This window comes from Dipodomys spectabilis, unplaced genomic scaffold (genome assembly GCF_019054845.1).
Source record: "Dipodomys spectabilis isolate Male_0828 unplaced genomic scaffold, ASM1905484v1 ptg000439l, whole genome shotgun sequence".
NCBI lineage: Eukaryota > Metazoa > Chordata > Mammalia > Rodentia > Heteromyidae > Dipodomys > Dipodomys spectabilis.
The window spans coordinates 540,460-562,369 of NW_024871116.1; the positions used below are offsets into that span (position 1 = coordinate 540,460).

General features: G+C 53.5%; 1 protein-coding gene across 1 annotated transcript in view; it reads right to left on the reverse strand.

The window, feature by feature from the left end:
* The window catches only part of Grk3 (G protein-coupled receptor kinase 3), a 59,156-nt gene that overhangs the window by 18,631 nt on the left and 18,615 nt on the right, over positions 1–21,910 (reverse strand). Inside the window, exons 3-11 of the mRNA XM_042668496.1 lie at positions 17,892–17,965; positions 12,483–12,584; positions 10,298–10,372; positions 9,030–9,091; positions 7,189–7,240; positions 6,316–6,407; positions 5,829–5,928; positions 2,415–2,493; positions 1,161–1,291 (exon numbers count right to left, since the gene is read on the reverse strand). Coding sequence (XP_042524430.1) covers positions 1,161–1,291; positions 2,415–2,493; positions 5,829–5,928; positions 6,316–6,407; positions 7,189–7,240; positions 9,030–9,091; positions 10,298–10,372; positions 12,483–12,584; positions 17,892–17,965 — 767 coding nt within the window. The remainder of the gene's footprint in view (positions 1–1,160; positions 1,292–2,414; positions 2,494–5,828; positions 5,929–6,315; positions 6,408–7,188; positions 7,241–9,029; positions 9,092–10,297; positions 10,373–12,482; positions 12,585–17,891; positions 17,966–21,910) is intronic.

A 21,910-nucleotide genomic window follows, 5' to 3' on the forward strand; every position in this document is an offset into this window, starting at 1 on the left:
GGTCTTCTGCGTGGGTTTGCTTCTCCTGTGAGACCCACATAAGGAAATCAAATGTCAACCAGTGCTTAATTATTTCTAATTTCATTTTCTTAAAAATGAAATGTTTTGTTTTCCGGGGGCTGGCATGAAAACCTGAGGCATAATTCCTTAATCCTGTGGAAGGCTCGAAGATTTACAGCCATTTTTGAAAGAAAAAAATTGCTCCAAACACAGTGTCCCCAGCATTTTGGATTTTGAGCTCCTCAGGGTGAATGTGATCTGCAGCTGGGGTTGGCTGCAATCAAGGATGAGGCTGAGACCAGCAGTAAACGCGGCCTCCTCCCCTCCTCCAGAGAATCTCAACTCAATCAAGTGTCCTCAGGACTGAGGCTTCAACTCAGGACCTCAGACTCACTCAGCTTGTGTGCTTGGCAGGTGCTTTACCACTTCAGCCATGCCTCCAGTGCAGCATTTGGCTGGTCAACTGGAGATGGGCATCTCAAAGACTTTTCTGCCCAGGATGAGCCTCCCGAGTAACTAAGAGGACAGGTGTGAGCCACCCTTGTGCAGCTAATGATTCTTCCACACACGTGCATTTGCACAGACACGGATGGACTTGGCCACCTCCCCGTGGAGGACAGGGGGCGGAGCTCAGGGCCTGGACCGATGCTCACAGCCGCTCCGTCTCTTCATTTCTGAAGTCCTGGGAATAAGGGGCTGGGCAGGATCTAAAGGTCGTGGAGGCTGTGCGGGCGCAGCCTGGGGCCATGGGCAGGCTCAGCTGGACGTCCCGTGGCCTCCCACACCAGCTCCCAGCCCCCTAAGAGACGTGTTCCCTGCCGTGTGTGCCATTTCCAGCTCTGTGGCCAAACGGATTGCCCAGTGAATAAATATCCGCTACACTGCACTGAGGTGCAACACGGACAGCAGCCCCAAACTGCCTGACTTGCTCTTCATTCACGACTTATGTCGAGGTGTAGACTTAGGATAGGTTCTGTCAGGCAGGGCGGGCACATGGTTTCCATGGCAACAGAGGTGGCTGCGGGCTCAGCCCCTGCCCAGCCAGGCCTGGGAGAGAGCGCACATGGATGGAGGATGCGTGTCCGGACTACAAGGAAAGGAGGAGAGGGATGCGGGGGAGGGGGGGCGGGGGAGGGGGGTGGGCACAGCCCCGTCCTCACCTTCAGGTCTCTGTAGACGACGAAGCAGCTGTGCATGTGCTCCAGCCCCAGGATGATCTCCATGGCGTAAAAGCGCATCTCCTTCTCGGAGAACACCCCGTGCTGGGACAGGTGGTAGTGCAGGTCACCCCCTGCAACCGGCAAGACCCCGTTAAGCCAGGGCTCCGGAATCAAGGGACATGAAGGTGGCGGTCAGTCACGCAGGGCAGGGCGCAGGGGGGAGATCACGAGGCGCCCGCCCCCTCCAGCTACCTCTGCGGACGGCTGACGCAAGTACTGACCCATGAAACCCAGGGGGCGAGGACCCGAGGGTCCCCGGCAGAAGTCTCTCGACACCCACATCTGAACTCTTCCACATGCAGTGTTGGAAATAGGAAGCGGTCATGTGCCCTCGAGTTACAGGGACAGAAGATGTTGCCCTCAGGGTAAAGAAATGCTCTCAGAAACCACAGGGGACATTTGCAGTGAGTTACGGAAGTGTGTGTGTCTGATTTCAGAGCCTTTCCTCCTGGCATGTCTCGTGGCACCAAGGCCAGCAGAACAACACAGGAAGGACCTCACCATGCCAAAAGGGCTGCCCCTTCGCCCTCCATCAGCGCTGCCTTTTCTGACCACCATGTGTACAGGAGTGCCATGTCTATGAAATTCCTCTGTGTTTCTATTTTATTCCTTTGTGTTTCTGATTTTATTCCAAACACTCAAAAGTTCATAAAACTAAATGAACTTCAAAAGAAAAAAACTAGACATCTGAAGGGCTGAACTCTAGGCCCTTTAAATGTCAGCCTTCTTACTAAAAATCCCTTGAATCCACCCCGTCTCCCTTCCTCTTATTAGCAACGTTTGTGGCTGAGTGTGTGTTTTCGGGGACAAGCAGCGTCCGCTGCAGAGGGCTGGGCTGAGACCCATCCTGGGCTCAAAGTCTCCTCTTCAGAGTCAGCTTCTAAACACCAGGCTGTTCTTGGCCACCCAAGATGGCGGATGGCGACATCAGCTGACTAAAACCCCAGAGCAGTTGCAGCCCAGAAAATCCAAACCCTCTGGCAGCATTGATTTCAGGACAATTCTTTTCTAGCAGCTTCCAGCTTCCTAAGGAGAGACGGGCGGGCACTGAGGGCGCCAGAGCCGGGGATGTGCCGGGAAGGAAGGCCAAAGGCTTCCTCTGCGTTCAGGGGATCTGACTGTGGGAAGACCCCAGTGCCCAGGCTGGGCAGGCAGGAGCTCAAACAGGGCGCCGGGCGGTGGCCGGGGACCTACCGTTCATCAGGTCCAGGATGAAGCAGAGTTTGTCCGGAGTGTGGAAGGCATAGGTCATACAAACGATGAATGGACAGTCCTGGGGGGGGGGGGGGAGGAACACGAGTTTGTGACTAAAGAAGGTTCTAGAAAGTACATCCATCATCAGATCCCAGGCTATGGACTCTGGGCCCCCGTGGGGAGATGGCAGAAGGCACAGTGGACTGGTGTGGCTGTGGCTCAGACGGAGTGACCGGAGCAATGACAGGAAGGACCTGGTCACCAGCAGGTACCACAACCCCATCCCTGGAAGAGCGGGTTCTACAGGAAACTGGCACCGCCCCAATGCCCTTCTGCGGGGCCAGGCTCCGGGGCCCTCTACGTCCCCATCCGTCCCTGCCTCTGAGGGCGGAAGCAGCCCTCCACTGGAGGGAAAGACGTCATGTTATTGTCTGCACGCACGAAGGAGAAAATTGAGTTAAATTAAGCTTTTGAAAGCAGAAAGGAAAAATAGAGCACAGTTGGGGCGTGGGGGGGGGGGAATCAATGGGAAACAGGGCTCCAATTCCCACTAATGAGTCCGTGGGTCCCACGCAGCTCCATGGAAATGAAACAGACAGGCAAAAGCCAGATGAGCTGGAGAAGCAGCCAGGCCGCACGGAGGCAAGCCTGCCATTCATCACACAGCGACGATAACCCAGACAGCGTGGCCAGATGGACAGACCACTGCCACAGAAGGCAGAGCCTGAGCTAGCCCCTCAGAGTGACCGGCACCCGAGCTGTGCTGTAAACTGCGAACCTGACCCCACCTCACACCGCACACCAAAATCACCACCCCGGGGTCTCCCCAGCGTGAAGGGGGGAACAGTGAAAACTCGGGGAAACAGCTCCAAGATCACAGAGCAGGCAGACTCCTGAGCCAGGCCACACAGCACACGGATTATAGAAGTGCTGATAACCTGGACTGTAATGAAACGAGCCGTGTTTGTGGGGCAGGTGGCATGGTTCACGCCTGCAACCCTGGCTACGGAGAGGCAGAGAAACAGCAAGAGGAGGACTGGCAGCATGTGAACCGAGAGACCCCATCTTGCCCAATGGCTGGGCATGGTGGCACACGCCCGTATCCCCAGTGATATGGGGAAGCAGGCAAGGGAGGACCATGAAGACCTGAGACAAAAATAACCAGCCCAGGCAGGAGAGTGTGTGAGACTCTCACCTCCAATAGGTTACTTAGAAAAGGCTGGAAGTGGCGCTGTGGCTCAGCTGGCAGAGCGCTAGCCTTGAGCACAGAGGCTCAGCGGCCTGGCCCTGAGGTTCAAGCCCCAGGGCTGGCAAAATAACACTAATAACCAAGGCAAAAAGGAACTGGAAGTGTGGCTTAAGTGTGGCCTGGGGATTTAGACCCGACACATTTCTGTATACCAGAGGTTTGCGAGGAAACGCCAGAATGAATTGAGTGGAGGCATTTAGTGCCCACCACTTTCCTAACAGTTCTGAAGAGACAGCGTTTCCTGGTTCTAAGGTGTCTTAAACAGAGACAGCGCTGCCTCATCCACCTTCTCCTAAAAGCCTCAGGAGGCAGGGCACCTGCCAACGAGCGAAAACATCAGATACTGAGTTCAAGTCCCAGTCTTGCACCTAAAAAAAGGAAATGGAGAAGAAAAAGAAAAGTCCTTTTGGGGGACCTGCAGGCTTCTGAGGGGGGCTGCCTCATCCACCCCAGGGGGACCCACACGCTTGCATCTAGAGGGAAGAGCAGAGAAGGGCGTGGCCAGGACAAGCCCCACCCCTGGGGGGGCAAGCGCCTAGGCGGGGCAGGGGGGATTTCTGAACACAGCGAATGGCACGCGGCAAGCCTGCTATCCAGGAAATGTCAGAGCCAGAGGTGGACACCGTGTCGGAAAAGTGAGGAAAAGGAGGAAGTGGGAATCCAGGCACGCCTGAAATCCCAGCTACTCAGCAGGCTGAGATCTGGAGGATCACAGTTCAAAGCCAGCCTGGGCAGGAAATGTTGTGAGACTCTATAATTAACCACCCAAAACACTGCAAGGCTGGAGTCGTGGCTCAAGTGGTGGATCGGAAGCAGTGAGCCTTTGCTCTGTCAGAGACAGCTCTGCCAGAACTCATGCTCATGCACAGGCGCACATGCTACACACAGCACCCGGGGAGGGGTGCTGATATTCCAATGAAAACGCACTTCCTTCAGGCTGCTTCAGAGCGGCGGCCTCTGGCACCCCCAAGATCTGACCAGTGGTGGATCTGAGGGTTCTTAGGGGGCTCCCTCGCTGCCCAGATAAAGCAAACATTAAAAGCCCATCTGCAAATGTCCTTCTACTTCTCCAACATCAAAACTTTTCTCCCACAGGCTTTCTTCAGATGATAGGAACTCATAAAAAAACGAAGGCTTAAATCACTTCTTATAATCTTCCAGCATGAGCATGTTTGAAACTTACTTTCCCTCCCCACCCCCCCCTCCCCCCCACCCCCACCCCCCCCCCCCCGGCCCTGGGCCCACAGCGACCCCACGCGGTGAGCCGCCGGGCCACACACAAAGGGCCTTTATATGGGAGGTTTCTTAATGTCAAATGCAGAAGGCAGAGGTGCATCATTAATTATTGACAGGAGCCCAATTTTCCTTGCTCACAGATCGGGTAAATGGCAAAACATTTGGCCAGTTTACCTCCAGGGCGATGGTAAGGAAGGCGCCCAGGCCAGGGCACCCCGAGACCAGGGCAAGAAAACCTCCCACAGTGCCTCCTCACCCCAGTCTGTATCCAAAGTAGGATTCCTCCAGCCTCACGATGGCAGCTTCCATCTGTCATCCTACCTATTTAGGAGCCTGAGACCTGAGGATCACAGTTCAAAGCCAGCCCAGGCAAGAAAGTCCGAGGGAGACTCTTCTCTCCAATTAGCTAGCAAAAAGCCGGAAGTGAAGCTGTGGCTTAAGTGGTAGAGCACCAGCCTTAAGCAAAAAAGCTCAGCGACAGCACCCAGGCCCTGGGTTCAAGCCCCAGGACACACACACACACACACACACACACACCCCAAAAAACACCAAAAAAGCTCGACTGTGATGAAATCCTAAGGATCGTGTCAAGGGGGGATGGGGGGAGTGCTGGCCAGAAGTGCGGGAGCGTGCAGTCAATCACCCGGACGGGATGCTGATGGGGTCCAAGCCAGGGAAGGACAGCTCAGAAAGGGCCAGTCTGAGTCACTCCCTTGGATTTTTCTAGAGAAGGTTCTGGAGCCCCTTCCTTCCTAAGGTTAGCGTATCTCTGTCCTGGATTCATTCTCTACCATAGCCAGGCAATTCTTTGCTTCTTGGATGGTAAGGTCCTGACCTTTTGGCACTTATACAGAAGGATGGTGGGGGAGGGGGAGGGGGGGGCTGCCACCTCATTTCCACAGGAAGGCGTGAGGGAAACGGGCACTTACCCCAGTGCTGACCAGCGACAGCATGATCCTTTCGTTCAAGGCCAGCGTCTCTCCCTGCTTCATCTTGAGTCTCTTCTTATCCAAGCATTTCATTGCATACCTGCAACCACAAACATGAGGGCCAAGCCCGGGTGGCCCAGGGCCCAGGGGCAACAAAACACTGAAGCCCGACTTCTGTCCACCATGAACACAGAGTCAACGGCTGGACCTGCTGGACACTTATGTATGCAAGGCTAGCACACTACACTTGAGCCACAGCTCCATTTCCAGCTCTTTTTCTATTTTTAATTGGTAACAAGAGTCCCGTGGACTTTTCCTGCCCAGGCTGACTTCGAACCTCATCCTCAGCTCTCAGCCTCCTAAGTACCTGGGATTACAGGTGCGGGAAGTCATTTCAGGGGTGAGCCCGCAGGGTGGGATTGTCCCCGGATGGGAATGTGAGCTGGCCTAACTAGCTCTGGGAAGCAGATGTGGGCAGGAAGCTTACATCTTTCCGGTGTCTGCTTTCCGGCAGCCATACACTTCCCCAAATCCGCCTCGCCCAATGATCCTGTGGACACTGAAGTCGTTCATCGTCAGCTGCAGGTCAGAGCCACAGGAAGTCAGATGAGGACGCTAAGCCCCGCCCTCAGTGGCTGTTCAAAGCCAGTGCATCAATGGGGGGTTGTAGATTACTATTTATTTATTTAGTCGGTCATGGGTCTTGAACTCAGGGCCTGGGTGCTATCCCTGAGCTCTTTCACTCAAGGCTAGCCTTCTACCACTGAACTACAGCTCCACCTCCAGTTTTCTGGTGATTCATTGGAGATGAGTTTCATGGACTCTCCTGGCCGGTTGGCTTTGTATCATGCTCCTCAGGCCTCAGCCTCCTGAGTAGCTAGGATGACAGGCTTGAGCCACCAGCACCTGGCCTGTATATTATTTTCATCATGCTCAAGATAATCAGAAAGAGGACACCTTGTTTTACCAAACCGTGCCCTTATTTTTATTAATATTCTCAACTTTGAATACTACAATAACAGGACCAGGACATATGGAAGTTATACTAATTTTTGTGAGAGGATCAATAATTTATAGCTCAAAATATCCTTCCTTATATAAATAAGCACATTCTTAGGCAAACATGAGAAAAGAATTAAAACTGCAATGGCTCATCAGTAAGTATGGATGGGTGAGCTTTTCATGCACAGAAAGGATGGCTGTTTAGGCATGTACCCTTGGAGACAATGTTCCAGAAGCAAGTATTTTCTCATGACGTTAAGCCAGGGGGAGATTTTATCTAAAAGAAAGAGAGGGGGGAAGAGAGGAAGGAAGGAAGGAAGAAAGGAGGGAGGGAAAGAAGAGAAAAAAGTATACTCACATGAATATTTAATTCTATGTTTTTCCACTGACAAAATCTAGTGAATTTGTCACTAAAAGAGAACAGAAGTATGAAATTACTGAAGAGTTATATGCTGAGTTCCGTAGACTTCTAGAACATTCTTACAGACCAACGACCCCAGTGTGACTCATGTTTGCTCTCCAATATGGGAAGATTTTGTCCACACTGTTACAAAGGTTTCCCCTGCATTCCTGGCTTTATTTGAAGGTTCCAATGAAAGGTCTCGAGTCTCTCCTTCCATTGTCACCTGCTATGCTGACTTTTATTTAAATCAGAGTCAGCCATGTCCACGGTGAGACAGCACAGGACACTACATCATCTCAGTAATGCATCCCGTGTAATCCGCGCTGCCCTGTGAGCCACTAGGCGTCCGTTAGTGGGAAAGTCTATCTGCCGCCTTGTGTGTAGGTGAAGACATCAGGACACTGTGTCTCTCACGGTACATTTTATTTATTATTTATCTTTGTCAGTCATGGGGTTTGAACTGGGTGCTGTCCCTGAGCTCTTTTGCTCAAGGCGAGTGCTCTACCACCTTGAGCCACAGCGCCACTTCCGGTTTTCTGCTGATTCATTGGAGATGAGCCTCATGGGCTTTTCTGCCTTGGCTGGCTCTGAACTGCCATCCTCAGATCTCAGCCTCCTGAGTAGCTAGGATGACAGGCGTGAGCCACCGGCGCCTGGTTCTTACCTTTTTTTGAAGGAGTTTCTCCCTAATCCTCCTAACATCTATGGAATTGGTATCATCTTTGAAGCTACTCGGAACGGGCTTCATGATGTACACAAAAAGGCGCGGGTGCGCTGCCAGTGTGCCACAGCTTGGGCGCTGGGCGTGGCTCTGGGGGCCCTGGGGCCCTGAGGCTCGCTCTTTGCGGCTTTCGCCTTGATTCTGGGTTCTGAGCTGGTGGCGAGGGGTGGGGTCTGACGCTGACAAGCGTGGAGGGGGGGGCAGGAAGAGAGAGGGCCTCGCACTCTGCCAGCACGCGCAGGCACGTCTGCACAGCACATTCCTCGCTGGGTGTCCAGGCCCAGCGTCTGTGGCCAGGTCTTCTGAGGGTGTGCTGCTCTGAATCAGCATGGTGGGCGGGGGTGAAGATCACTGCAGGCCGTTCACATCGAGAGCCCTGGCAGAGGCCCCCCAGGACCCAGCAAGGCCAGGGGAAGGTGCAGAAATGGCCCAACATAGTAAAAAGAAAGAAAGAAAGAAAGAAAAAAACAGGGCACAGACTCCTGCTCTTTACTCCGCTCCTCGCTCACCTCTGTGCTGAGCACCTGCGTGTCACGTGACTGCCCACAGCCCTCCAGGAGGAGAGCACCGGCCCGGCCTCCGCCCGCCTGGACAGCAACCAGGGCACAGCCGCACTGGGGAGGGGACGCCCAGGGCTGCAGGGAAAAGCAGCCCAGCGGACACCCCGCGGACATGAGCGCGCTGTGTTCTAGGGCCTGAACCTCTGAGAACCCAAGCACATAAGCAGGTCTGAGTTTCTTCCCTCATTTGAAAATGCATTGGCATTTAAATTGTAGAAGGCGGGGGGCAGGGGGCTCAAGTGGTAGAGTGCCAGCTTCGAGTGAAAAGTCCAAGCTCTGGTTCTAGCACAAGGGGAAAAAAAATCTCAGACTATTTCAGGTGAGAGAACTGGAGATCAAGGTCAAGCCATACAAAATCGAAATTATGTAACATGGAGGTTAGAGCCTAAACCATAGCCTAGGCCAGGGCTGTGGCTATCTGTTGAATGAATAAGTCTGCACACTTGAAGGACAGCTCATAACAGGTAAAATGACACACAACTACACACGCCACAAAGTTACACATACACACTTACCTCTCCATGAACTTTTGAAAAATGTTGCCTCGAAGACTCTCGTGGATTTCTTCTATGTATGGCTGGGAGGGATGGAAAAGAAACTCGACGCTGTGCAAACAGGAGTGTGCCACAGCAAACACACAAACAGGGCGTGCTACAGTTAACACACAAACGGGGCCTGGGGGGCCGGGGTGAGCCCAGCACCCCACGCTCCCGCCCCTCCTCCTCCACCAAGACAGGCTAGCCTGAACCCTGCTGCCTGCCACAGCCCTCGGCTGAATGACCAGGGTTACCTGGTGTGTGTGTGTGTGTGTGTGTGTGTGTGTGTGTGTGTGTGTGTGTACCCATCCTGGGGCTCAAATTCTGGGCCTTGGCTTTTTTGCTCAAGGCTGGTGTTCTGTCTCGTGAGCCACAGCTCTATCTGGCTTTTAGTGGTTAATTGGAGATTAAGAGTCTCACAGACTTTCCTGCCTGGGCTGGCTTTGAACTGCGATCCTCAGATCTCAGCCTCCTGAGTAGCTAAGATGACAGGTGAGAGCCCCCAGCACCTGGCACCTTGGATGTCTTGCTCACTGTTGAGAAAGGGGCCCCACGTCTCCATTTTGGCCCTGGGCACCGTGAGCGGAGCCGCCTACCTTGGAACCCATCCAGACTGTCTGTGATTGGCACGGGTCTTAAGGCCTCTGTGGCGCTGCTAGGTTTTCATCAGCCACCATCTGGCTGCGTTTGTGCCTCTCAGAACCGTTGGGCTCAAGGGAGCCAGGAGGAAGAGTGTGGGGCAGGCAGAAGGATCTCCATTCCAGGCTAACCCAAGCAATATCGACAAGACCTTATGTGAAGAACAACTCAATCCAAACAGGGCTGGGGCATGGCTAGCATGGCGGTGCACCCACCTACCTAGCCTATGTGAGCTCCTATGTCCTAACATCAGTACCACCAAGAAAAAGACAAAAGATCAATGCCAGCCAAGCAGGAAAGTCCTGTGGGATTCTCATATCCAATTAGCCAGCCTAAAGCTCCAAGTGGAGCTGTGGCGCAAGTGGTTAAGACACCAGCCTTGATCATAAAAACTAAGGGATAGCACGCAGGTCCTAAAAACAAAACAAGAGCCCATGGAGAAAGCTTTATTTTCTGCTATCTTATCTTGGGGGCTTTCTACTACACAGTGCCTCCAGAAACCTCCAGGGGCCTTTCCCAGGAACGTCTGCAAGCTGACACACTAAGTGTCACCAGGACCAGCTCCTGAGCAAGTCAGGTCCATTTACTTCAAAGGACTTCCTTCTTACCTGGAAAAGGGTTTCCGATGCTTCTCTCCTGGACAGATGGGTTTGGACATGTTCTACTGCTTCCTTTGAGAATTGCTGAGGGAAAAAAAATGAAGACATAAGCACAGCTTATGACAAAATACGGCAACGTATCATGGACACTGGGCCTGGGCGCTGCCTTTCAGCTTTTTGCTCAAGGCTGGAGCGCTACCATCTCTGTGCTCTGTTCCAACCAGGTAACAGATTCCAAAAAATGTAAGCTTCCTCTTAGAGAAAATTAATCTAGGAATCTGGGCCTTGGGACTGGGCCAAAGGGGCTTGGTTGAGGAGTCTCACACAGCCCGTGAACAGGGTGGCAGGGCAAACAGAATGGGGCTTCCTGTCACTTCAATTCTATCCCCAGAACTGTAAGACATGTCTTCCCCACCCCTACACACATACACACACCACCTCTTTCTTGCTTGCCTGCTTTCTTTTTTGTTGGAACTAGGGCTTGAATTCAGGATCTTGCACCTGCTTGCTTGGCTGGTGCTCTACCATTTGAACAATGCCTCCAGCTTGGTTTGTGATGGTTGTTTTGGAGATAAAGTCTCACAGACTTCTCTGCCCAGGTTGGCTGAAAACTTCAGCCCTTAGGACCTTAGCCTCCTGAGTAGCTAGGATTACAGGCGTTAGACACTACACCCAGCAAATCGTGTCTTTCTTAATAATGTGCATGAAGAGAAATGGCTTAAAACCCCACATTGTGCCACTAGAGCTGGCACGCTGCACAGAAATGGAAGGCCACACTGGCAGAGGCTCCTGTGGGCACTGTCTGTGGGCCCAGGCCGTCCCGGGGGAGAGAAGAGTGAAGCAGAGGGCAGCAGGTGGGTGCCGGCTCCGAGTGTCTTTCCCTGAGAGAGGAGAAGAAGGAAGCGACACGGGCTGGCCCAGGAACTCAGAGGCACCCAGGTCCCAGGCCTGATGGGACAGCATGTCCCCAACCAGGGCCATCCAGGGGCCCAAATGGGCACCAGTGCCGCTGCCCCTGGGGCCACTCCCAGAGAGCTGCAGGCATGTGAGCAGGAGAACGGAGGGGAAGCTTCGGATCCACCTCATCTTAATTAACTTAAACAAATCCCACCATGGCTGGTGCACTGGACAGGGGAGGTGACACTGTCAGCAGAAGTCATGGGCTCTGGAAGCAGGCTGACTTGGGGGTGTGGCCTGGGTGAGGGGCGGGGCCTTGTGGGCGTGGCTCATGCAAGACAGCTGTAGAATGTGGCTGGCTGTGGGCGTGGCTCGGTACTGGGGCGTGGCTCTGTGGCAGGGGCCTGTTTCTCCACAAGGAGCCAATCTACACCACCACCAGTATCACAAAACAACAGAAAGAAAAAAACTCTTCACAGTTTCACTATTAAGTATTGTGCTTACATCCTGTGAAATGATTTCCTAGAACCCTCATTTTTTTCTTAATGGCTAACATTTTCTAATTTATAAGAACAATTTCAACCATTCTTTAACTTATCACGAACAAAACTGACATAATTATAATCTTCCTAATAATTCAAAGAAAACATTTACAAATTTTCTTGGTACTGGGGCTTGAACTCAGGGCCTTGGACTAGCACTTGGGCTAGGACACTGGCCCAGCCAAATTGTTAAAGTAGAGCTAATTTAAAATAGTAACTCATGCTGGGAGGTCTGATCGGTAGCGCACTTGCCTAAAAGCACTGAAATGGCTCTGGGTTTGGCCTCTAGCATCACAAAACAACAATAATGTTAATAACTAATAATCCTAACTATCTAATTCACAAAGTCTTCGATTGAAACTTTTTTCTTCAACTGATATTATGTTACATTATGGATTTTTTTGCAATGTAAGTATCAGCCTCAGGCAATGTAGCAATTGAGCTTGACAGGAGAGAAACTGTATCATCTGTATCATCTGGGGGAGGGAGGGGGGTGCAGATTGACACAACAGAAGAATCTGTTGAGCTTGGTAGTGTGTGCCTGCAATCCCAGCACTTAAAGGACTGAGGCAAGAGGATCTATAGTTCTGGGACAACCTGGGCTCTACGGGAGACAAACGCAAAGAGCAGAGGAACCTGGCCCTGTCCTAGCTGTGCATTCTGAGATGCTTACTACCTGCCTAGTGTCCTGTTTCACCCAGGAGCTCTGGGAGTGGCCCTGCTTACGCCAGAAGGGAAGGGGGGGAGTTACCCACATGGGAGGAAGACAGGAGCTCCTTCATGATGAATGCGTCGTAGATCTGCCGGCTTCTGCACAGGCGCTCTGCCTCGTTGTGGAGCTTTTCGTACTCTTTGATCTAGATTTGTAAGAGGTGTCATGGGTCGGTTAGTGCGTCTAGAAACCTGCTTGATTTAGGGACCCCACCAGCCATGCCCATGGCCGATCGAGCCAACCATGCCTGGGCCACGGGCGGCGACAGGTCCCGATTGTCACAGCAATGGAGTTGGAAGCACTGACATCTGCTCAGAGATGTCACAGGAGCTGTTCCTAGGGGCCAAGCCACGCTGCCTCCACAGAAGAATGCGTAACATCAAGAAACAAACACTTCCACGGTCACAATTATCTCTCAGCACAATACACCCACCTCGGGCCGTCCCTGCCAATCCTCCCCACCCAGCACAATTACTGCAGTCCGGCAGCGTCAGTTCTAAGAAGGACACTTGCCAACAGTGTTCCCAAACCAACAAGAAAAGTTTAAAAATAGATATTGTCAGGATTCCTGCAAAGAGACTTTGAAAAATCGACTAAACAAGTACTTTTCTTTTTCTTTAGGACTAACCCCTAGGCAGAAGCCTTGGGTTCTTAGCAGTACGGGAAAGTATCCACAGAAAAGGTTCTGCAGATACTGTGCTGGCAAGGAAACGTGGCGGGTTGGGACGGGGCCAGGTAATAACGCGTGCGCGAGTCTGCCGTGTGTGGAAACGCTCTCATCTGAAGAAAGTCACACCTCCAAAAAGTTGTTCCTAGTTATTTACAGGAAAACTTCGGACTCAGAGCCTTGTAACTCTTGCTCAAGGCTGGTGTTCTACCACTTGAGCCACACCTCTAAGCTTAGCAATTTGGTAGTTAACTGGAGATAAAGAGTCTCGTAGACGCTCCTGTGCCAGGCTGGTTTCAAAACATGATCCTCCAGACCTTGGCTTCCTGCGTAGTCAGGCTTACAGGCATGAGCCACCAGTGTCTGACTTACAGTACCAAAGGCCAGAATAAAGAAGGGAAGGGCAGGTGGGGCAGGGAGAGGAGACTGAGGGCAGGGCTTTCGGGCCGTGACCGACGACCGAAGCAAACTGCCATGTGCTCCAACAAAGTCCTGTGGAAGTCACCTTGAACTACACAGACGACTCCGGTTTCCCAGGAGCACGGATCCCCTGGACCACAGCCAAGTCATGTCTCCTCAGGGGAAGAAAGAGGCCGGAGCAGCTGCGTCTGTAACTCAGAACTCACTGTGTACTCCCTGGGGCACCATGGAAGAGCGCGCGCAGCCCGCCACCCCCTAGTTAGAAACAGACCATCCTCACGGTGGCCCGCACACAGTAGATGGCGCTCACGATTCTGGCAGGCAGATTGTCTCAGTGCCTGAGCAGGTCAGGCTGGAGGTGTGGCTCAAGGGGTAGAGCGCCAGCCACGGAGCAAGAAAGCTGAGGGCGAATGCAAGGCCCTGAGTTCAACCCCCAGTACCAACCCAGGAAGAAGGGACAAAGGAAGGGATGGGAAAGAGGGGAGGAAAGGACGGGGGGAGGGAGAGAAGGAAGAGAGTTTAAGAAAGAATCAGCCTTACTTGGGGCTGTTTTAAAGACAAGCGCATTGCCTGCGATAGAGGGGCAGCAGGAATGCACGTGCGTCTAACAGAGTGTTTCCACACACCCAGGGAAAACAGCCTTCTACAGTCTGAGCCAGGGGAGTGAATACCTCCCTGCACCACGTGGCAGAGCGCGGGACACGGAACCAGCAAGGGTGCGACGGAGCTGTCACCTGAACCTCACCAATCCCAGCACCTCGCACCTGACCCTGGCCTGCCTCATGTCTCCACGGGCTTTACAGGCTGAAAGCCCCACCCCTGTCTCTTCAACCCCATTCCATGTCCCATGCCCTGTCCATCAACCGCAGGACATTTGTCCTCCCCATCTCCCTAGGGGTCGGATCCCAAGACACTGCAGGCCTGGCTGAATGACGGCCCCAGCCCACCACACAAGACTGACTGGCAGGCCCCACTGCCCCCCACCCTGGCAGGCCCTCTCTGACTACCAGCCCCGAACCAGGCGAGCCGGGAGAACACAGCGCAGACTGTGGAGCAATCAGCGCAGAGCCACAGCGCCACCAACTGCCCCGCTGAGACTGCTGAGAAGAAGCCTGGCTTCCGACAGGCCGGCAGAAGTGGAGCCACTGCGGGCGGGGGAGGACGCGGTCAGCTGCCAAGCAGGGGTGGCCTGGCCAGCTGCCCAGACAGAAGGTGCAGCGCAAACGGCAGGTGATGCACACCTGCGCGCTGGAGGGTAGCGCACACCTGAACCAGGGTCTTCCAAGTATGGAGGCAGATCAACAGAAATTACAGCGGAATCTATCAAACTAGCCAATCTCAGGGGTTGAGAAGGAGGAATCCCTGGGAACCCCAGTATCTGAAGGCTGTGTGAGTCTTCAGAGAGCTGTGCTGAGAGTGGATGGCTTTCTCAGTCTGTGACAGCATTGTCTTCCTTTATCCGGGAGCCTGGGTGCTGGTGGCTCACGCCTGTCATCCTAGCTACTCAGGAGGCTGAGTATCATGGTTCAAAGCCAGCCTAGATAGGAAAGTCTGTAAGACTCTTATCTCCAATGAACCACTGAAAAAACCAAGATGGAGCTGTGGTTTAAGTGGTAGAGCACCCAGCCTTGAGCAAAAAAAAGCTAAGGGACAATGCCCAGACCCCCGAGTTCAAGCCCCAGGACCAGTTCAAAACACAAATAAGAAGAGTGAAAAGGTGCCAAGGAGTTTGGGCACCCTTCCAGGGCCTTGTGGATTATCTAGAGCCACCACATGCCAAGCCAGAGGCACCCAAAGTGCTGGGAGGGACCACAACAGAAACACCTGCAGGTAAAGTCCAAATGGTTACAAGCTAGGTGAGTGCCCACCTCCCTCCCCAACGCCTGGGGACTGCCACAGTACATTTGCATGGCCGCCCAACCCCTCAGCGCTCATCTACTACAGGACACGGCTCCGTGCTTGACAAGCTGACCTGGTACATCAAAAAAATAAAAATAAACAAAACAGAGATTGTGTTGATATTCACATACAATGCTGGTTATGATTCAGAGAGAAATGGTAACTTCAATTCATCTATTTATGTGATGTGAAATGTACATTGTAATTCAACCCCTCTTCCTAGAAATGTTAATGTAACTTTTAAAAGTCTGGAGTAACAAGACATTATATAGAGAGATAGATATGTCATAAAAGGAATTTCTCTTCAACTGTCAAGCTTGAAAAACAAAACCCTCTAGTATCAAGTCTTTATTATGCAATGCTTTTTTTTTTTTTTTTTTTGGGTCCGGTCGTGGGGCCTAAACTCTGGGCCTGGGCGCTGTCCCTCAGCTCTTCAGCTCAAGGCTAGCGCTCTACCACTTGAGCCACAGCGCCACTTCCGGCTTTTTTTTTCCTGCTTATGTGGTGCTGAGGAAGCGAACCCAGGGCCTCAGGCATGCAAGGCAAGCGCTCTACCACTGAGCCACCTTTCCAGCCCTGCAATGCTTTTTTAAAAGATTATTTTACATGCTTTGGGGTGGCTGGGCATGGTGGTGCATGCCTGTAATACCAGCACTCAGGAGATTGAGCGTTTAAAGGTCATACTGGATGACAGAGTGAAACGCTATCATAAAACGACTTTAGGGTAAAAACATACCGTGTTACTAATAATAGCATCTGTCACATCTTACATATATTTTAGTTAACAAATATTTCCTAATTGCCATTTCTCCTTTGGCTGTAAGTGTTGAGAGGAGTATCAACCCCTTGGTAATCCTGTTATGAAATGTGGCATTAGTCCCGCTGCAGTTGGAGAAGATTCCCTGGATGACGCCGGCGTGGAGAGCTGGGGGACAGGCACGGGATCTGTTGGGATCACATTCAGCGTGCAGCTCGAGGAGTGAGTTGTTTTTGCTGGGCCTGGTGTCCTCCATCACTGCTTCCTTACTAGTTGTCTGTCTGTCTGTCTGTCTGTCTGTCTGTCTGCAAGCTCCCCCAGGAATTGGTCTGGTCCTTCTTTTCTACGTGCCGGTGTTTGCTTTACATCCTTAGTGGTGGTATTTGCAGGTATTTGGGACGGCGATAGATACGTGTCCGACACCCCTTCCCTCCACCAGACCCCTGAGTGTGTGTCAGGTGCAGTGTGCTGTCCGCGTGGCTACGCGGGCTCGGCAGCGCGGCGCTGGCCCGCCTGTGTGGCACGTCCCCCTGCGGCTTTTCTCGGTCTGTGCCCAAACCTCCATCTTCCCCTTGGGGTGTGTAGTCCATTTCCGTTAAGTGTCACAAGATACACAGCCGCCATCCGGCCCGGCCCCCTTTCCCAGGTGGCTTATCCTAACTCCCTGAATTTCTCTCATCATATTCGCTTGACTATTCCAATCTTGTCTTATTCCATTTCACCTAAGTTGTTAGACAGACACTTTATCCTTTTAGAAGTTACCTTAGAGGTCATAATTTCATGCCCGTGGCTGAGTAGCTCGCAAGGTCAACCCAAACCTCCTCCACGTCCTGATCCTTAAGCACATCTGGCCCGGCATGGGCCCTCACCTGAGGCCTCTCCTGGCAGTCACAGTTTCAGACTGCTACCCGCCCTTCACCCCCGCACGGGAGAGCCTCATTTCCTCAGTTCCCAATTTCAATACGCTGTCTTTTTTTTTTTTTTTTTGGTGGTGGTGGTGGGACTTGAACTCTGGGCCTGGGTGCTGTCCCTGCGCTCTTCAGCTCAAGCCTAGCGCTCTAGCTCTTGAGCCATAGCACCACTTCCCATTTTCTGGTGGTTCACTGATAAAAGTCTCACTGATAAAAGACATCTCTGCTCGGGCTGGCTTTGAACCATGATCCTCAGATCTCAGCCTCCTGAGTCGCTAGGATATCCGATCTACGCTATTCCTATTTATCCATTTTTGGCAGTGCTGGGATTTGAACCCAGGACCTTGTCCTTGCTAGGCTGGCACTCTAGCAGGTGTGCCGCCCCTCCAGCTCCACGTGCCTTCCAGATATTTGGCTTTAAGTGCATCTCTCCCACCTGCTCCTCCAGGAGGACCAGCACACCTCAGCCAGCTCCTTTTAAAAGTCCTGGCCACAGCTCCATTTCCAGAGCTGGCTCCACAGACAACAGACAGACCGTGACTCCAGGCCCCTCGGGGTGAATTTTGCTCTAAGTCTCCCTCAAGGCTTCTGCCCAATGCCAAAGCCTCAGGGAAGATGATGAGCGGACATGCCTGGCTTTCCCCATGGCTAACAAACGATGTATGAGACTTCTGCCCTGACAATTCGTTTTAATGAATTTCTAAATACAGGTAAGCTTTCAGCGGCCTTTGCCTATTCCAAAGTCCAGCTCCGATGTGCTTTGGAAAGAAAAGCATCAATAAAGCAGTGGTTGCTTACCTCTTCATAAAACTTCACCTGAAGGGCTGCTTCATTAATTCCACTCAAACAAAAATCTTTAAATAGCAAGAAACCTAAAGGGAAAGAACAGAAGATTTCAGGGTGGGTATGATCTTTGGAATGTGAACTCCACCGCCCTCCAATAACCAGCAGAGGCCTCTCCTTCCTCCCTGCCTTTAAGAACAGGAACAGCAAGATCAAAAAGAAGGATTCCAGGAGACAAACGGTGGCTGGGAGGAAGGCCCTGTGCCCAGCCCCCCCACGCTGGCTCCTCTGTTCACCAGCTCCCGCCAGCATTGAAAATGAGCCCCGAGGGGGAGCCTCATGGCCCCCACAAGTGCAGAGGAAAGAGGTCTGGAGGGGGCGGGGGCTGAGGCCCAGGGTGTGGGGCGTGGCCATGGGTGCGGACCTGAGGGAGCCTTGCCACGCAGCCCTCATGCCAAGGCTGATCGACCCCACCCCACCCCTGTCTGCCTAACCCACCCCATCACACACCTTGACCAGAGCGGTCGGGCCATGCCCACCACGCTCTTCTGTCCCCCACCCTAGCCACACAGTGTGGATCGGGGTCCCCTCTGCCGTGGAGTGGGAATCCGTGAGGCGGGGCTGCTGATCACACAGGACCGTGTGCCGTGGGAGGCCACGGTGTGAGCTGAGCCATGACCGTGTCCATGGCTAGCACTTCTGTCAGGACGCGGCCCCTCCGGCTTGTCTTCTGGGTGTGGGTCCCCCCTCCCCCTCCACCCCTTCCCCCCAGGGCCGGTGGAACGCCCCTGCGCTGATGAGGGTGAACGAGGGACCTTGAACAGGGCCAGCTGAGGGGGGGCCGAGAACCTCCACAGGCTCAGAGCGACATCTCCAGGAAACAGAAGCCACAGGCGGGAACTGAAGACTGATCGCCGGCGTGGGAGATGGAGCCGGAGTGGACGAGAATGCCCCAGGTCAGACTACGAAAGAAGCAGCAGCTTTGATGAAGAGGACTTCCAACTAAGAGGAGTGGGCGGCTCCTGTGACTCTGTGTGTCTGTGTGTCTGTGTGTCTGTGTGTCTGTGCACGTGCACACACATGTACACAGGCACTGGGACTGGAACTGAGTCTGGGTGCTGAGTTAGCTGGGGCACATCCCTGAGCTCCTCTGCTCAAGGCTGGTGCTCCACCCCTTGAGCCACAGCTCCACTCCTGGCGTTTGGAGGTTTGTTGGAGATCAGAGCCTCAGGGGCTTTCCTGCCCGGCTGGGCAGCTGGGAGGCCAGGCGTGAGGCCTGGCCCTGCCGGCCGCTGCCGTGCTCACCTGGAGGACCTCACTGGGGAGCGGGCCTGGCTGCCCCCAGCCCCCCTGGCTCCACAGCGTTCATGGGGCCTGTGTTGTCAGGGGATTGAACTGACGGAACAGAACGGAGTCCGGACGCACCCGGGAACTGGCCGGCACACGGTCGGTTTAACATGTTTCTTTTTAGACACACGGTGCTGGAAGAACTAACCTTGCGAGGGAGGTGGGGCGGGGAGGGAAGGAAGTGCTACCTCACACTTGCGGAAGAACCGAGTGGAGGAGGCTGCGGGCCACTGGCGACAGCTGACGTCACTGCCAATACACAACACCTCCCACGCCATCTGACGCGTGTGTGGGCCGGCCACGGTGGGGGCGGCGGTTTGGGGTGTCCGTGCTAAAGGAACACAGTAGCCACACACAGGGACGCCATGCCACAAACCCCATCAGACACGGACGTGCAAAGAAGTCAGCAGCCAAAGCCTCTCACAGGGCTACTTCAGAGAGAAGCACCCAGCCACGCGTGACACCACCAACTCCACCCCAGCCACGGGCGGCCATTTCCACTGGGGAAGGGGAGGAGGTGGCGAATCCACACACATTTCCTGAGGAACTTCCCTGGTGCTCACATTGTGAGCTCGCAGTGGGGGCACGTGTGTGTGTGTGGTGTGTGTGCGTGCGCACACGCGTGTGTACACACGCGCATGCTGGTACTGGGGCGTGAATTCAGGGCCTGGGAGCCGTCCATGAGTTTTTTCACTGGAGGTTGACGCTCTCCCACTGCTCCACTTGTGGCTTTTCACTGGTGAACTGGAGATAACAGTCTCCCAGACTTTCCTGCTTCAAACCTCGATCCTCAGCTCTCAGCCTCCTGAGCAGCCAGGATTACAGGCATGAGCCGCCTTTCTATATGTGACGCGTTTCTCTTTTGGTTGAAACCAAGAGAACCCTGCATTGCCTATTGTGCTCTAAGGGGAAGAGGAAGAGTTTCTGGAGCGAGTATAACCTGATCAGAGACACAAACACGAGGCAGATACTGATACCAAATCCACTGCACAGGGGAAAGATGCTAGAACCGCACACACTATTTAAAAACCTCCTTGGCGGCCACGGTCCCCAGGAGCAATCTCTTCTCCCTTTCCTAGGCTTTCAACTTCTGTGGGTACTGTAGAGAAGATGGGGAGGACTTGGCTCCAGCCACGCCCACTCTTTTCTGCCCACATTGTGCCCAGGGCATGGGTGCCATGCCCTGCCTGTGCCCCATGGCTGGGTTCAAGCATCTGCAGCCCCACACCTGTTGCACACACCTGCACACCGTGCATCAGGCCTCTGGCCGCCATGGGGACTCCTTTGCCTGCAATTCTCACCGCCGTGCCTTGACACCCACTTTACCTCCGGACTTCCATTACCCAGAATCCCTGAGTGAACTCCTCCTGGGTAGGAAAGCACCCCTCTGCCCTCCACAGTCCCAGCTGGACTGCAACCATTTACAAGAGATTTTACTGCAACTCTGTCTTCTTAGGGTTCCCTCTTTTAACTTCTTTTAACAAGGTATAAGGCAGAAAGTTTCTTGTTCCCCATCTCCCCAGTCACTACCCCCAAGGGAACCTCTGCATCTGGTCTCCTGCATCTCAGCGGGGGAGTGGATGGTAAACTTCAGCACCCGGTCAGTACAAAGGCAGTGTCCATCTCCTGTCCTTGGCTTTCTCCAACTGGACACAGAGCTCCAACTTCTGAGGGACCAGGGCGCCTTGTGCTGCCAGGAAGAGCCTCCAGCTGCAAGCACCAGCCCTGCACTGCTGCCGGTAAGGAAGGAAACTCCAGCGAGGCTCCCAGCCTGGGGAGCCGCTCGCACACGGGCTCCTGCACCTTCTAACGCAGCACAAGGGAAACAGAAGTGTACCTGTGGCATAATCGCCCATCCACAGCCCAGCCCTGCAGACCTTCCTTTTCTGCTTTTTGTTTTTCCTGGGTTTTGTTACTGCTTGGGGCTTTGTTGTTCCTTTGCTTTGTTTGGTTTCCCAGCCAGCCTGGAGCTCTCAATCCTTGGGCCTCCGCCTCCCAAGTTCCAGGATTAGAGGTGTGGACCACCACGCTCACATGGAGATCTTTCTACACTGGTCAGGAAGAGCTCCGTGACTCCATCACAAGGCAGGCTGTGATGCGCAGGGCCACCCCAGCGAGGCTGCGAATGTCGGGCTGTGGCTGAGGGCCACCCACAGGACGCTGCTGCTCACTCCTTACCAGTTACACAACGCACATTATTTGCTGCCATCTTCCAAGCACCCAGACGCCCGCACGGGATTGGTTTTTAATATAAGTGAGCAGTTACAGTTGCTTTTAGTTATTTATTTTTGCCAGTTCTGAGGCTTGAACCCTGGGCCTGGGCGCTGTCCCTGAGCTCTTTAGCGCAAGGCTGGTGCTCTACCACTTGAGCCACAGCGCCACTTCTGGCTTTTTGCTGGTTAATTGGAGATAAGAATCTCACGGACTTTCCTGCCCAGGCTGGCTTTGAACTGCAACCTCAAATCTCAACCTCCTGAGTAGTTGGGATTATAGATGGGAACCACTGGCACCTGGCTTGAGTAATTACTTTAAAAACCGTGCAAACGTGGCTGGTGAACCCCGAGTGGGGGAAGTGACCCGCACTGTGACTCTGGCCCCCACCTCCTGAACCCCAGAACACCTGCCCCCACCTGGCCTTTGTGCCCCAACTCATTCCCCACCCTCACCTGCAACAGATGCTCAGGGCA